This window comes from Leptopilina heterotoma, unplaced genomic scaffold, assembly GCF_015476425.1.
Source record: "Leptopilina heterotoma isolate Lh14 unplaced genomic scaffold, ASM1547642v1 Lhet_136, whole genome shotgun sequence".
Classification (NCBI taxonomy): domain Eukaryota; kingdom Metazoa; phylum Arthropoda; class Insecta; order Hymenoptera; family Figitidae; genus Leptopilina; species Leptopilina heterotoma.
In genome coordinates this window covers 899,680-917,394 of record NW_025110857.1, presented here as the reverse complement: position 1 = coordinate 917,394, position 17,715 = coordinate 899,680, and the positions used below count along the sequence as shown (strand labels likewise).

The following is a 17,715-nucleotide window of genomic DNA, read 5'->3' as shown; positions in this document are numbered from 1 at the left end:
AATTCAATTCAATTTCTTTCATAAATAATTGAATTCTTTACAAAATTTCAATTATTTTCCAAAATTTAAAATAAATTCTTGTCCAGATTTCTTGACAAGAATTTATTTTTCGAATTAAAATTCATCGCAAAAATTATTTTAAAAAGTTTAAAAAATTCTTTGTTTAATTCAATTATTTTCAAAATTTCCAATTGAAATTATTCAAAAAACTACATTATTTAAAAAAGGACAAAGAAATTCATCAAAGAAATTTAATTATTTACAAAAACTCTAAATAAAAACCTTTAGCAGTATTTATTCTTTGAAAGAATTTAATTATTTTCTATATTTTAATAAAAATCCTTTAATGAATAAATTATTTTAGAAAATTTTAATAAAATTCTGAAAAGAATTGAATTATTTTCTAAAAATTTTAATAAAATTCAATAATTAAATGTTTAATTTCAATTATTAAGAAAACACTATTATTTCAAAAACTTGAAAAAAATTGTTTATAAAATTAAATTACTTTCAAAATTTTAAATTAAAATTATTAAAGAAACTTCATTATTTAAAAAAAAATTAAAATTCTTTCTGTGAAGAATTTTATTTATGAAAATAATTGAATTCCGGAGAAAAATATTTTTATTATTTATGAAAATAATTAATTTCTTGTTAAGGGCATTTGAACCATTGATGACGTCACACTTTAGAACACATACTTTGCAAAACTGTCACGTCATAATGGTTCAAATGCCCTTAAGAATTTTATTCACATTTTTTTAATAATTGAATTCTCGAGAAAAATTTTATTATGAATTTTAATTATTTATGAAAATAATTAATTTCTTGTAAAGAATTTTATTCAAATTTTTTTAAATAATTGAATTCCCATAAAAAAAATTGATTATTTGTGAAAATAATTGAATTTTTAAAAAGAATTGTATTGAAAATAATTAAATTCTATAGGAAATTTTTATTAAAATTGCAATTTTATTCGTTAAATCTTGTCAAGAATTTTGTCAACATTTTTTTAAATAATAGAATTTTTAAAACAAGTTTATTTAAATTTTTCGAAATAATTGAATTTCTCAGAACTATTTTTTTTTTTAATTTTCTGAATATATTTCAATTCCTTTGAGAAACTTCTTTAAAAAATTAAAAATAATTGAATTGGTGCGAAGAAATTTATAAAAAAATTGATAAGTAATTGAATTCCTGTAAAATTTTTAATAAAATTTTTTTTTAATAATTGAATTCTTTTGGAAAATTTTATTAAAATAGTAGATATTATAAATAATTGAAATGAGGAAAATTTATGAAAATAATTAAAATTTTGCCAAGAATTTTATTAAATTTTTTTGAAAATAATTGAATTTCGGAGAAGAATTTTATTATTTATAAAGATAATTGAAATTTTGACGAGAGTTTTAAATAATTTTTGAACATAATTGAATTTATGCGAAGGAGTGGCAACCCTGATATATTAATTATTAATTATTTATTTAAAAATTTTAATTCTTTTCTCTTTTAACTGCAAATTGTTCTCTATTTTCCATAATTCAAAGAAGTGTTTGGAGACAACTTTTCGTCTTTTTTTTATCTTTTTGGAAGAAAAATGGTTGGAGAGTAAAAATTCCTCTTTTTTTAATACAAAATGCAAAATGAAAAAAAAAGAAAGAATGCCAGGAAAATCAATAACAATGCAAATTTTATTGATTTCAGTAAGTTGATGGCGTTTATCTGGGACAGTTCTCGATTGGAATTTGAGGCAGCTCAGGATTGTGAATTGGTCACTGCCGGAGAATTGTTCGGAAGGTCTGGCTATGGTATTGGTTTACAGAAAGGATCTCCGTGGGCAGATCATGTGACTCTAGCTATATTGGATTTTCATGAAAGTAAGGATCAATAATAAGAAGAAAATTGAACATGAATTCTCAAGATCGAATCATATAGAAAAATGCCTTTTCGAATTTAGCTAATTTGAGAATTTCCCCTTCTCTTCTCAATTTTTAAAAAAGGAAATACTTTTTCTATTCGAAAGAAAGAAAACTTAACTTTTCCCCTACTTCTCAATTTTTAAAAAAGGAAAACTTTCTATTTGAAATGAAAACTATTTCTCAATTTTAAAAATGAAAAACTTTTGAAAGAAAATTTTTAAAATGTTTCAAATTGAAAATTAACTAACAATTTAACAATTTGAAACGAATAATAAAAAAGAATTAAAAAGAATAGTTAAAAATAATTTTTAAATGAATAATTAACAAGAAAAGTGGAAAATATTGATTAAAAAGAATAATTAAAAAGAATAGTTAAAACTAATTATTAAACAGTGTTATTAAAAAAAATTAAAAACAATTATTTTTTACTTTATCGAATAACAAAAAGTATAAATAATTCAGGGTTGCCACAAGTCAAGAAAATCAGGGAATTATATTAAAAGTGATGGAAGAAAATTAAATATTTCGAATTAATAAGATACTATTCTGAATTTTTGTGATTTTTTCCAAAACTATAAAATTACTAATTACCACGAATTCCAATACAAAATATTCAATTTTTTCTATTTCTGACAGTAATTGATTTTTTAATATTCCAAGGTTTTAACACATAAGTAACAAAACTCTTCCCAGAAATTCAATTATTTTCAGGAATTTTAATAAAATTCTTTACAAAATTCAATTATTTTTATAAATAACAATATTCATTGAAAAAAATCAATTATTTTTTAAAATTTTAACGAAATTCTCGTCAAGATTTAAATTATCTTTATAATCAGAAAAATTCTTCGCTAAAATTCAATTATTTTTATAAATAACAATTATTCATTTCAAAAATTAAATTATTTTTAAAAATTTTAACAAAATTCTCATCAAGAATTCAGTTATCTTTATAAACAGCAAAATTCTTCGACAAAATTCAATTATTTTCAAAATTTTAATAAAATTCTTGTCAAATTTTCAATTATTTTCAAAACTTTTTCGCATTTCAATAATTTTCAATATCTACTTACTATTTTAAAAAAATTTACGAAAAGAATTTAATTATTGAAAAAAATTCATAAAATTCATCCAAAATTCAATTATTTCCATAAATAATAAAATTTTTTACTCGAATTTAATTATTTAGAGAATTTTAATAAAATTCTTCGCAAGAATTAAATTATTTTCATAAATATTATAATTCTTCTCAGCGATTCAATTATTTTTATAAATAATAAAATTTCTTTTAGGAATTCAATTATTTTCAAAAATAATAAAACTAATCGCAGAATGTCAATTATTTTTAATATAATTTTTTTATTAATTCTTCACAAAAATACAATTATTTATAAAAATTTTATTTAAATTCATAGAAATAATTTAATTATTCAATAAATTATTGAATTTTTTATTTAAAGAATTGAATATAAAAATAAAATTTTCAAATAAAAATTAATTTAAAAATGAATTTCAGTAAAAATTATAATAATTATTAATAATTGAATAATAGAAGCATTATAAGGATAGATTTTTAGAAATTATTAAATTTTGAAAAAGTTTGAAATTAAATTCTTTGAAAATCTAAATTTTTCATGCTTTTAATTAAAAATCCTGTACCACTAATTTTTTGAAAAATGTTAATTCTAATTCTGTTGAAATTAGTTGAATTTTTTAATATTATATTTAATTATAAATTATGTAATTAATAAAAATAATTGATTTGCAGAAGAATTTTAGTAAAATTCTAAAAAAAAATAATTTAATTCTGAAAAAGTTTTGAATAAAAATCTTCAAAAATCTAAATTTTTCCTACTTTAAATTAACTGTCAAACGAATTTTTTTTTTGAAAAACATTAATTAAAAATTTTTGAAATTATTTGACGTTTTTATTTTCTAATCATTTATTTAATTGAAGAATTTATGAATAATCAAAATTTCAGGTGAAATGAATTGTAAACAAATGTAACAAAAAAAATGTAACACATTCTCAGAGAATTTTTTTGAAAATTATTAAAAATAATTGATTTAAAGAAGAATTTTAGTTAAAAATATTCTAGAAAATAATAATTGAATTAAAATGATGAAAGTAATTTTGAAGAAGTTACAGTAACAATATTTTTATCAAAGTTTTTGAATTTCAAAAAGTGAATTTTAAATTATTTATAATCTTTAATTCCTGTGGAAAAATAATGATTAAATATTTATTTTAAATAAAGCTATTGATGTTTTCGAATAATTTTACAATTAAAGAAATTCGCAAATAAGTGTATTAAGAATATTCTAGATTCTAGATTCAGAAAAAAACAAAATTAAATTTTTGTGGCAATCCTGAAATAACTATTTCCCTAAATGCCCATAAATTATTCAATAATTGAATTAAATTTTCAAAAATTACCTAAAAAAATTAGATAGAAACTAATTTTTTTTAAGCATTAATTTCCCCCATGTGGATTATTAATAAACTGAATATTCTATTTTCGATAGGCGGCTTCATGGAGAGTCTCGATTTAAAATGGATTATGCAAGGTTATCAGCAACAGTGCGATGCCCTTGAAAAAACTCCCAACACTCTTGGTTTAAAAAATATGGCCGGAGTATTTATATTGGTCGGAGCTGGAATCGTGGGCGGTATAGGCCTCATTATTATCGAAATGGCTTATAAAAAGCATCAAATAAAAAAACAGAAGAAACTCGAAATAGCCAGACACGCTGCTGATAAATGGCGAGGCCAGATAGAGGTAAATCTATAATAAAAAAAATAAATTATAAATTTTAGAAAAACAATATTGTCACCCTATTCAAAAAGAGTAGAAAATAAATTTTCTTTTGTAAATAAAAATTTGTCACTTTTCAAAAGAGTATAAAATAAATTTTTTGTAAAAACAATTGTCACTATTCGAAAGAGTATAAAATAAATTTTTTCTAAAAACAATTGTCACTATTCGAAAGAGTATAAAATAAATTTTTGTAAAAACAATTGTCACTATTCAAAAGAGTTAAAAATAAATAATTTCAAATTAAAATACCTTCATTGATAGAAATTTGCCAAATTCATCTAAAAAAAAAATAAATTTAAAAATTGACTAAGAATTTTTAAAATTCAGCCAAAAAAATAATTATTTTTCAGAAGAGAAAATCGCTGAGAGCGTCAATAGCGGCTCAACGTCAAATCCAAAGTAATGGACTCAATGATCCTGTGACTGTGAGTCTCGCGGTGGATGCTGTCTCAAGGTCCAATATTTTGCTACGAAGTCCAGGAAGAGCCTGGCCAGGTGACAACGACATTCGCCAAAGACCTCGTTCTGATGATATCAGATTATCTCCGGCAGCTTACACCTTGGATGTTTCCCATCTGGTCGTTTAAGTAGCGAAAAAAAAACACAGAGAGAAAAAAATCTTTTCCAGGTTCCTAACTCAGGGTGGCTCTTATTTTCCACGTTTTGTCTGAAAAAAGCTCTTTTTTTAATTTTACTTCCTTTTTGATTCACATTTCAATTTCCCATTTTTATAATTCAAAACTGAAATTTCTCCAAAAAAAGATTTTTATTATTTAATTGTACCAATTAAAAATAATTTTATTAAAAATAATTTATTATTAATAATTTTGTTATGAATTTTGTTGTAAACAATTATAAATAATTATAAATAATTTGATTATGAATAATTTAATTATTCATGAAAAATACCCAAATTTCAGTTATTAATTAAAATTGTCAAAAAAGAAAATTAATTAAAGTATAGAATTCTTTTCCCATATAAATTAAAAATAAAAGACTTTGTTTCAGAATTAAAAATAAGAATGACAAAATCAATTAAATATTTTTATATCAAGAAAAAGATGATGAATATTAATAATATAAATAATATATATGTACAGATTGTTTCGTCAATGTCATGTGTTCCTTTTATTAAAAAACAGAATATTCGTCTCTGATTGATAATTTAATATTTTTATAAATGTTACGGAGACTGATTTTTTGTGAACGGGAGGAAAAATGTTTCAAGAGAGAAAGAGGAAAAAAAACACAAATCTGCACAAAAAAAAGATGTGGCAAACACTGCCAAAATGAGAGACACCCTTTCTTTTTTTTAGAAAAAACAAAAAAAAAATCTCTATAAATGTTTAGATACTTAATACACAAAAAGAAAATCTAAAATGTTGAACGAACTTACAATTAGTCTAAAGAGAACTGAAAAAATGTTGTAATTTTACTAAATAAAATTGTTATCGGTCAAAATAAAATTCTCGAAACTGAATTCAGAGTTGCCACGCATTTGCTCTTTTCAAATTCCCCGACTTTTCCAGGTTTTTTCAAGTTTTATAAAATTCCCTGACATTTCCAGGTTGAATTCTCTTTTCTTATTTCGCCAGGATGAGGAGAAAATTTTCTGGGGCAAATAAAAGGGGAACATTTGAGGTGGGTTTGGGGCACATAGAAAAAATAGCGATAGAAAGAAGTGTCAAGAAAATATTTGAAATCGAGCCAAAAAGAAAATAATTGGCACGATGAAAAAAAGGAGGTCTTTTATCCAAAATTGGAATTAGAAAAGAGAGAAGTTATAAATCTTTGAAAACAAAAAAATTAAAAAGTTTCAAAAAGAATTTTTGAAAAGTTCGGACTAAAAATTGAATTTTGGGAAAATAAAATCTAAAAATCGAGTAAATTAAATTCACACATTTTCTGAAATAAGGAAACTATTTCCGTTCATTGAAAAACTTGTGTATATTTATCAACCTTTACTTTGTTTTCACGTTGTCAAAAAAAGAAGAAGCGTCTAGGCCACTATATACAAAATAAATAAAAAAGAAAAATAAAAATCGGGTCGCCTACTCCATTGATTCGACTCTCAAGAGTCAGTTTTACTTTTAGATGTCGATAGCTTCGTCACTAACCCCCTATTCTTAGATCATGAGCTCTTAATCACTTGCATCGAATAGCGACAATGATGGCATTTGTGAAACGAGTAGTGTACACAACTAAAGAAGAACTTGCCTCATTAAATAATATCAAGATAATTATTTACAATACGAGAAAAAAAACATTGAAGAAATAACAGCAGAACGAAGAAAACGAAGCAAAAGTTTAAAAAACTATCAAGAGGAACTTTGGATACAAAAAGAAAATTTCTTCTTTCGCTCTTGTAAAATGTCATGAGAGAAAAAAATGAATTTCAAAAAAGCGACTCATCCCCGAAAGTTCAAAAAATCAATCGAAGAGAAGGAAATTCTTCCTCCACCGCGAGTGATTTCGCATGAATTATATTTTCCAAGATTTGGAACAAAAAAAGACGTGACACCACCATCGCCATTTATTCTAATCGATGGCAAATTATTGCGGAGTTCAATATCCTTTTGCAAGAAGAAAAATAATCGACGGGTGAAATTTCCCGAAAATGACATTCTCGTCTCTGCTTATTTCGAGTCCGTCAATTCCTGGGATTATAGTACGTTCAATTATTTAATTATCATTTTTTTATCATTATCACTTTTCTTTCTCTTTCACTAAAAGATTTACTCAAAAATTACGTGTTTCCTTTTCTTTTAGTAGTAAAATTCTCCTCCTGAAATTTTTCCATTCATTCACTTTCTATTAACTGAAAAAAAGAAACAAAATTAATAAAATTCATATTGTTTATAAAGTGTGTGATAATTAAAGGTGACTGTAGATCGTACCCGGAAATAAATCATAATTTTATCTAGAATTCACGATATTTCATCACTGATTTATTTTATTTACGTCTAATTGAATCTTTTAATAGATCGTTTAATTCTTTTCTAAAATGGCACCCGCATGTAAATTGTTATTAATATTTACCAAAAGAAATAAATATTAGTAAATTTATAATTATTTACTAGTAGTTGTAATTGAACCAATTTTTTTCTATTTATAATTTTTTAACAATATTATTCAAATTTTCAAATGGTGAAAATTATTTTCAGTATTGGATGGAGAAAAAAATTCTGAAGAAGACAGTGAAGAAAGTGATGTGAGCGATGAAAGTGAAGATAGTAAGAGCGAAAATAGCAGCGATGGGAGTATTTGTGGAAAAATTGAAGGAGACCAAGAAAATGGTCAAAGATCTGTCTCATAATTAATTCATTAACTACTTAATTTTAAATAAAAAAATAGTTAATAAGCAAATTTCATTCAAACTTCATTTTTTTTCAAACAATTCAGTAATTAAACAAAATTTTTTCTAATAAAAGAATTTTCATTATCACCTTTCTGGTAATTTTTTTAAAAATTAAATTAGAATCTCTCTAAATTAATTACTTTCTAAATTGATAAATGTCCGTGATTATCAGTAACGTTTACTCAGGAATTTCTACATTAAACGAAACAAATTCAAGAAAATTGTTTGACTTTTATTCTTAAAACTCAACATATTCAACAATCGCAAAACAAAAAGGTTGTTTTATCAATTACGTTTTGTACATACAACATTTATATAACTACTAAAATCTCTGCAGTCACTTAAAATTCTTATTCTTCTTCTTCTTTTTTTCTTTGTTTTCTTATCTTTTTCTTTGCAAACACTTTGTGTAAAATGAATAGTATCTAAATGCACATTAGAGAATATAATATTTAAAATTGGATTATTAAATAGAACTGTATTTGCTCGACTTCTACAGTTTTTTTTTTTTGTTTTCTTGCATAAAAATGTTTGGCATCTGGTGCGAAATAAAAAATAATTGTACACACACGATTATTCAATAATTAATAATAAAATTATGTAAATTGCTCTTTAGCAAAAAAAAGAAAGAAAACTTTTATTAGATTCATAGAATCCAATTAATTAGAAAAATCGACCTAAAGCCTTTTTATAATCGAACCTATTTTTTCTCGTATCGATAATGGCCGATCGTTTTATATATATATTTATATTTATGTATATTTATCGTAACGAGAGAAGGAATTTCAGATTTTCATCATTTTCTTGAATGTACAAGATTTTCTTTTTCATAAGTAAATGAAAATCCTTCGTTTTTCATTTATCGAATACTTACACATCACACTTCTTTTTTTTTGGATTAAAAAAAATTTTACCTCCATTATTTTATTTCTCCTTAAATTCTCAACTGCAATCCCTCGACTGGTAAAATAAAATGTAACCGGTCTCTGAACTTTTTTGAATATCAGACGTTAATCCATAAAAATCTTCAATCGTCGAGGCGTCAATTTTCTACGGAAAACAATTAGAAACATTTTGATTTTTGAATTTAAAAAACTGAAAAAAATTAAATAAATTCTTAAATAAGTACTTAAATAAATTCTTAAATAAGAACTTTAATAAATTTTTTAATAAATAAATAAACGAAAATTAATAAGTGACAAAATGTAAATGAATATAAAACCAGAATTCTAGAATTTTTTCTTTAAAAAAAAAACTTACGTCGACCATATCATCATCGAAAAGAAGCCAAAATCCATAACTTTTGACTATAGAAATGTAGTGTCCTCTATTAGGACCACTTCCACAATGTATCACAACTGCTACTAAATCATATAATCGATCTGGATTGACAGCATCATCACTCTAAAAATTTGAAGAAAAAAATATTCAAATACAAAATAGATTAAAAAATAAAAACAAAATTTTATAATAATAGAAATGTTAAATATTAAACGAAAGCGAACTCACTGTGTTGAAAAGTCGAAGTTCTAATGGAAATACCACTCGATGAGAAACTTTAATATGTCTATTATATTGTTCGACGTATTTGAATCTCTTTAAATGCAAAGCCAGAATCATAGGCAGCTTTTTAACCCTCATACGTTTCTGCATTGAAGAAAATTTTTAATTATTTTAAAATTGAAATTAAAACTAATTTTAAAACATAAGAATAAAGTCCTTAAAGTAAATAATAAAAAAATAATAGAAGAAGAATTAAATAGAAAACAAATAAAAAAAGTAAATTATCAAGGCTGCCACAAAAATCTAATTTGCCTTGAATTCTAGATATAAATTTATCTTTTTCCCTGATTCAATTATTTTTATTCGAATTCTAGAATATTTTAATTATTTAAAAAATGTTCAATCATTTAATTGTAAAAATTCAATAACCTTCGAAAAATAGCCATGGAATATTTTAAAACCATAATTTTTTAGAATTTTAAATAACATTTTTTGAAACTTTAATTTAAAAACAAATTACAATCGTTTGAAAATGAACTAATTAGAAAAATTTGAATTGCAATTCTTTCAAAATTAAATTCAATTGTCATTCTTTGTAGAATTCAATTATTTACCAAAAATTATTCAATTAAAATTAATTGAAAATTCCATTAAAATTTCTAATAAAATTCTTTAACGAATTTAATTTACCTTAATTTTTAAATATTATGTTAAATTTATTTTTTTATTATTTTTAACAACTTTCAATTTAATTTTACAAAATTTCAATTTATTTGATAATTATTTAAGAATTTTTCTTTTTGAATTTAGATAATTATCTTTAAAAAAGTGAATAAAAATTTTACAGAAAGTAAATAAAATAAAATAAATAAATAAATAAAATAAAAATCGAAACTAAATTAAATAGAAATAAAATAAATTACCTGAGCTTCTTGGTAACTGCTACAGTTATCGCACTTGAATTTATTATCGCTGCAAAGCGTCTCAGTGTTTGAGAAGCATTTCAGACAATGAGTAATTGAGGTGTTTTGATCAACGTCGACCTGAAGGTCGAAAAAATCCTCATCCTTACTAGAAACAGTCTCACAATTAAGGCAGCGAGTTTCTGATGTTAAAATCCCTTGAAAAATCTCGTGAACCCAAGTTGGTTCCGGTGGTGTTCCGGCATCTTCGGGCCCACTTTTACCTCCGGCCGGTTTACTTTGATTTCTTTCCGCTAAAAATAAAGCAATTTCCTTTTTAATTTCAGATCTTTAATAATGATAAATATAATAAAATAAAATATCTTTCATTTCATTGATATTCAATAATTTTTCAAAAATTGCGAACAAAATATTTTTTTGATGCTCTATTTTTTTGAAAATTACCAGAGTAAGATGAAAAATATTCTAAATGAACATTTATTTATTGAAAAAGTAACTTTTAAATTATAAAAAGCATTATTTTGACTAATAAAATAAATAAAAATAATTTATTAACAGAATTCATGTCTGGAAATTAACAAAGTTATGTTATGAAAAATAATTTTCTAACTCAACTTACCTAAAATAATTTCATTTATATGATTTATTAGAAAATTGAGAAATTCGTGAGCATCTTGTTGCATATAATTATCGAACTCCTCTGCAATTGAGAAAATTGTAATTTAATTAACATAAAAATTCAATACAAAGTAACCTTAATCTTTAACGAAGTAAAATTTACCCTTTTCTTTTCTCAATCTGGCAATGAATTTTTTAGGCGCTATGGAACCGACTTTTTTCTTTTGAGTTGCGATACTGTAAAAAAGATCGGCTAAACATGTTAGCAATGTTTCTTTGGTTCGTTTATTCCTAGCTTTGTATTCTAATACTTTTTCTCTAAACGGTCGACAAAAGTATAGAGCTTGTAGTACAGAATTACTGTAACAAGTGTTTCCAAACTGTAAAAAAAATATATTTTCATTAATTACTAAAGTTTTCATAATTTAACAATTAATATGTTTTCAATTTTAAAATAAATATACTGAAAATCATTGAATTCTTGCAAAGTATTATTTATTAAAAAAATTTAAAAATAATCAAAGTTATTTTAAGAATTTTATCAACATTTTTTTTTAATAATTGAATTCTTTCGAGAAAATGTAATTAAAATTGCATTAAAAATAATTTAATTCTTTAAAAATTTTTTATTAAAATTCTTTAAAATAATTGAATTGTTTTGAAGAATTTATTTCAATTTTCTTGAAAATAATGACGTTTTTTCAAATATTTTTTACTAAAAATTTTTAAAGTAATTGAATTTTAATTGAAAATTTTGAAAATAATTGAAATTTACAAAAGAATTTTATTAAAAACTTTTGAGAACAATTGAATTGTTTAGAAAAGAACCTGTTAGAGAAATTTTATTAAAATTTTATTAAAAATAATTGAATTGTTTCGAAGAATTTTATTTTCTCAGAATTGTTGAAAATAATTGCATTTTTATTAAAACTCTTGAAAATAATTAAATTTAAATAATATTTTTAAAAATAATTGTATTCTTTCGAGAAATTTTATTATTTATGAAAATAATGGAATTTCTTTGAAGAATTTTATTATTTATGTTAATATTTTAATTCTTGCGAAGAATTTTCTTATTTATGAAAATAATTTGAATTCTTACGGAGAATAATTAATTAATAATAAAATAATAATATAATAAAATAAAAAAATTCTAGAAATAATAAATTGAAATTCGTACATTGACCAAACCAAAGTAGTGTTCATTTGGTGGAAATTGATCAGATCCGATATCTCTTTCCAATTGTGATATATTTGCTCCCTGGAAATAAAAATACAAGAAATTAGTACATAATTTCCGTTTAAATTAATGAAAATAAAAATTAGCGATAAAAATTGTAACATTTTCTTTTGATAATAAAAACGAGAAAAAAAGGAGGAAAACTAATTTTATAGAAAAAGCGCGTGGTATTGTAAAACTGAATAAATTATCTTCTTTACGTAACATTTTTCCAGTGTAAATAAAACTGAATTTATCGAAGTTGAAAATAAAAAGCGCATTTAATATCATTAAGTGTCAAAATTGAGGTTATAACTGACATCGGTAAAATAAATTAACTAATTTAATAAATTCACAGCAACTTACCATTGTACGATTAATTAATCGCAGCAAGTCAATAGATGTACAAATAACATTGTGATAATAAGAAAAAATTTATCCCATCACGTTAAAAATGACAAATTAAATATATATCCTCAGAATTCATCTTCAAAGTTTCGCATCACATTTTCGCATACCTAATTCGAATACTATCGGAAAATAATTATCGACAAATCACCAAAAATATTCAGATTAATGTACACGATTAAATTAATTAACAATTAAAATGTCACATTCAACTCTCTTATATGAATGCGAGAAAAAAAAAGTCCCATGCACTTGACAAATCGCGACGAAACTTAATTCCGATTTGCACTTAAATGACTTAACCTAAAACTATACGTGGCGCTGCTTTCCAATTTTCCACCGAATAAAAGTTCGTAAAAATTTCCCGTACCGAAATATTTTTCCACTCATTGAAAAATAAGACTCAACACACAAGACACACAAGTAAAAGACAATTAGATAAGATACATGCTAATTAGTTGCAAATTACTTGACGTATTTTAACATTGTTGTTTATATGCCGATGTCCCATTAAACAGGGTTGGGTCGGTATGACAACTAAATGCGCGCGCTCACACTGCAAGAGTCAAATCACCTCTACTTCCGGTTTTCAAAATATAAAAATTATAAAAATAAGAAATAAAAAGTAAGAAAAAAGAACGGGGGAAACAAAATTTTTTTTCTCTCAATAAAAGAAACAATTTGAACGTTCGAAATATCGTTTTTTTTATTAACGTTTTCTCAGTTACAATTTTGATTACATACATATAATGGTGGACTTTTAAAACACATGTCGCTATGATACAAATTACAAGGATAAAAATTTTTTGGAAGTGCGTAAAAATGTAATTAGATGACAATTTTTCTTATTACACTATTGGTCAATGGCAATGAGCTAACTTTGAATGTATATTAATATAATATACCGAGCTGGCTCATGTCCATTTAATAAAAAAAAAAAACAAAAAAAAATGTAAATGTATCCTTGCACAATAGTCGCACCTAATTAGCTAGTATTTAATTTTTTTTTTGTTTTTATACACTATTCGTGCATTCCGAGACTGGTCCAGTGATTTTTTTTTAGCAGTCGAACCGACACCATTTATTATTAAAAAAAAGGAAAAAAAATACTGGATCATATTTTTCAGGCGCTTATAACAATTATTTAAAAAAAAAAAAAATGAAAATGATAACTACGTAATAAATAAATCTAACAATACCGAAAATGTAGCCACTGTACACGATTTAATTATTATACATTTATATTCCCAAGCTATTTATACACAAGAGAAGACTTTTTACAATAATTCATTTAATCTTCCATTTTTCTTCAATATTTATATATTTAAAAACGAAAAAAGAGAGGAAAAAAACTGAATTAATTCGTACAAAAATACAGAAAAAATTAAATTTCAAAATTTTCTTTGGACGATATAATAATTATAATTTTTTTTTAGAAAAATTTCGAGGTTTTACATAATAGTCTTTTTGTCGATGCATTTGATATGAGTTTTATTATTTATTTTCGGAAATTTTTTTTTGCAGCAGAAATATTCAAATTTTAACTCTTATTTGGAAAAAACAAATTAGTAATTTAAATTTGTTCTCTAATTTCGAAAAAAAATTAGTATTTTAAATCTTTTCTCTAATTTCGAAAAAAATAAATTAGTAATTTAAATTTTTCTCTAATTTCGAAAAAATAAATTAGTACTTTGAATTTTTCCTCTAATTTCGAAAAAAATAAATTAGTAATTTAAATTTTTCCTCTAATTTCGAAAAAAATAAATTAGTAATTTAAATTTTTCCTCTAATTTCGAAAAAAATAAATTAGTAATTAAATTTTACTAATTTGTTCTTTTTTTTTTTGCTAGTTCAGCAATAGATTTAAAAATTTATTTTTGTAATTTTTGCAGAAAAAGAAAATTTTTTAACTAAAGAAGAAAAAATATAAAGAAAAAAATGCGGAAAAAAAATTTCTTTTCGTTTCTAATCAACAATTGAGAGATCATTAAAGTATCGATTATTGGAAATCGCAAAATTCCAGCTGCTTATCCCTGAGCGGAGAGATACTTGTGAGATCTATTCTCTTGTTGTTTCGCATCTTAAAAATTATTTTCTACTGATGTTTATGCATATTTTACAATTTTTTAAAAATTACAGAAAATTTCAAAAATCACGTTTGCTGCATATTTATAAAAATTCCAGAAATACTTGCACAATTCTCTTTTTTTCATTGTTTCTAATTTTTTTTTGGAAATGTAAAAAATCTACATTTCTTCCAAAAAACTATTTATTTTTCGAATAATCAACTCTTCGAAAAAGAAATTTTCGATTGCATTGCACCTTGTTTGGTTTTTTTTTCGAATCCTCTTTTCAATTCTATTGCAAATTCAATTCTAAATGCAAAAATTTAATTAAAAGAAAGAGATCAAAAAAGAAAATTACAAAAATAATAAAAATTTTCTCAAAATGTAATAAATATTTAAGCCTTGTTTTCTTGAAAGTTTACAGATAGGTACGAAAAGAACTAGAATTTCGATTATATTAATAATGAATTTGTTTCGATGATTTCATTGTAAAGAATTTTTTTAGAAAAAGGGAAATATAATTCAATTGTATTATGCAATTATATTTGCGATTAATTTTACTTTCATTCGATTTTCCTTCATTGATAAGAATTTTAACATTTTTCGAGATTTAATTGACAAACTTCATCGCTAGTTCGTTTTTTAGCAAATATAATAAAAAGCTTCACGAGGAATTTATTTATTTTATTATAAAAGAATTTATTTTTCATTCAATTTTCAAAATTTTTTTTCTCGTATCTTTTTAATTTTGATATTTCTCATTTAATTTCTATTTACTGTTTTGAGATTGATTTTTTCATTTACTTTTTTAAGAATATGATTTGTTTTCATTTTGAGACTAAATTTTTTCATTTACCTACTTTTTTTGCTTGAAATTCGATTTTTATGATTATATTTGAGAAAGTGCGAGTCAATCGTTTGCGAATCGTTTTTTCTTGGAAAAGTGCATATTCAACGGTTGTGTGTTTTGTCTTTTTTAATGATTTCCTCGTGATGTGCTTCACAAAAAATGGGAGAAGCGGAACGGATGAGCGAATAAATGAAATAAAGAAAAAAACACAGCAACAATAATTTATACTCATTTATTTACAATATAGATGACGGCGCACGAAACTTGTTGTTCATGATTTACAATAATTTACGAACCATCACGTAGTTCCAATTATAACAACTCTTTTGCGTGCAAAGGCGCACGAGTCATTCGACGTTGATAATGCACTTTTTATTGTTACGCTTTATATTTTTTCGTTTCTGTATCTTTTTATTTTTATCATCATCTTTTATTCGTCGTAATTTTCTTTTTTTTAATATTCTTTAGCTAATTTTTTTTTCATGCTCCATCCTCCATCGATATTAAACCTTTTTCATTATTATTATTATTATTATTTTTTTTCATTTTTTTTTTCTTTGAGCGGATCGATTGGCTAATGCGATTTCGACCGAGAGTCTGTTTTAAAACGGCGACTTCGTGTGCTTTGCTAACAATTAAAAATTTCCTATTACTTATCGTTCATGTATTTTTTTTTGTCGTTTAAATTCAATTCACATTATTAGGGTATATTAGTTAATTATAATAGTTGTCATTATAATTGGTAATAATATACAACATTTTTTCAATAAATCATTTATCCTAAAAATCCCCACTGCATGCTTGTATTCAAGACTTTTGTTTTTATTTTTTTCGTCTTCTTCTCACACATTATACACACACTCAGATTCATGCATAAAACATTTTTTTTTCGGCTATTCTTTCATACACACGCGCTGTGGGACTGTACTGGCTTCACGCGTGGCTTATTGAACTAATGCTTGATTAATGTACGTGTAAATTTTTTGCGAGTCTCACACAATACGTTCTCGCAATTTTTTTTTTGTTTGTTATGTTCGTGTCTCTGTAGTTTTCTTTATTTTTTCATTCATCTTTGTTTCATTACACTACATTGGTTTCATTTTTTTTATGAATAGTGTATACTCTTTCTTTATACATAATTAAAAGACACTTTTCCGTACAAAATCTCAATCATACTGAAAACGTTTTGTTTGAAAAAAATTAATTGTTCGTCAAATAAAAATTATTCCTTTGCAAAATTATAAAATGATAATTCGCTATTGAATTAATACAAAGAATTATTAATCCCATTGGGAAAATTGTAAAGAAAAAAAATCATGATTCAAAAATAAAAAAAATGTCCTTTAAATAAAAATCTAATCAAAAAAATCCCGAATGATCTTTAAAAAGATCATTCAGCACTCAATGTAAATTCACATTCAATTAAATTCAAACAATTTAAAAAATAAAATCTTTCTCCGTTCGTAATTAAAAAAAAATCCCTTTTCAAAATTTAAATACTTTTCATAAAAAAAAAATTGTACGAAAATTAAAAATTAAAATCTTTGAAATTCATTTCATCTTTGAACAAAATAATTCGAATCTCTGTAAAATAAACTAAAATTATTGGCAAGAAATATTTTCGATTGACTTTCAGACAGAAAAGTGTCTAAAACGGCGATTAAAAGATGTCGTGATTTTCTTCTTTTTTAATAAAAAGTTTTGTCATCTATATTTTTCTTTTTGTCACGGATTTCATTTACTGAAGAAGAGAGTAAAAAATGTGTATTGTTTTTCTGTGTATTTTCCATTGTTTACAATTAGCGTGTAGAAAATTTGTACATCCGCACTTTCAAAAATGCGTGAATTGATAATTGCCTACGAATTTATTTATTTCACATCGTTTTTATTTTTTTTGCAAAAGAGTGGCAAGAAATAGAGAGAGAGTAAATAACAGCAAAAAACAAAAATAGCTAATAAAAAACGAAGTACGCAATTTTTCGAATTTTTAGAAATTAAATTTTTATACAAGATTAATAGATAATACTTTATT

At 23.5% G+C, this 17,715-nt stretch overlaps 3 protein-coding genes across 3 annotated transcripts in view; 2 read left to right on the top strand and 1 right to left on the bottom strand.

The window, feature by feature from the left end:
* The window catches only part of LOC122497756 (glutamate [NMDA] receptor subunit 1), a 36,448-nt gene extending 30,918 nt beyond the window's left edge, over positions 1-5,530 (top strand). The window contains exons 15-17 of the mRNA XM_043605027.1: positions 1,705-1,877; positions 4,446-4,699; positions 5,089-5,530. Coding sequence (XP_043460962.1) covers positions 1,705-1,877; positions 4,446-4,699; positions 5,089-5,325 — 664 coding nt within the window. The 3' untranslated portion in view covers positions 5,326-5,530. The remainder of the gene's footprint in view (positions 1-1,704; positions 1,878-4,445; positions 4,700-5,088) is intronic.
* Positions 5,531-6,586: 1,056 nt separating this feature from the next.
* Positions 6,587-8,184, top strand: LOC122497755. Its single transcript, XM_043605026.1, has 2 exons — positions 6,587-7,406; positions 7,903-8,184. The coding sequence occupies exons 1-2, from the start codon at positions 7,127-7,129 to the stop codon at positions 8,052-8,054; spliced, it is 432 nt and encodes a 143-aa protein (XP_043460961.1). The 5' UTR covers positions 6,587-7,126; the 3' UTR covers positions 8,055-8,184.
* Positions 8,185-8,307: 123 nt separating this feature from the next.
* Positions 8,308-13,290, bottom strand: LOC122497754 (ubiquitin carboxyl-terminal hydrolase 46). Its single transcript, XM_043605024.1, has 8 exons — positions 12,726-13,290; positions 12,321-12,401; positions 11,304-11,520; positions 11,142-11,222; positions 10,523-10,815; positions 9,606-9,743; positions 9,357-9,500; positions 8,308-9,146 (listed from the first exon to the last, which is right to left on the bottom strand). Exons 1-8 carry the CDS (start codon positions 12,726-12,728, stop codon positions 9,039-9,041), a joined length of 1,065 nt encoding a protein of 354 aa, XP_043460959.1. The 5' UTR covers positions 12,729-13,290; the 3' UTR covers positions 8,308-9,038.
* Between the last annotated feature and the right edge of the window lie 4,425 nt (positions 13,291-17,715).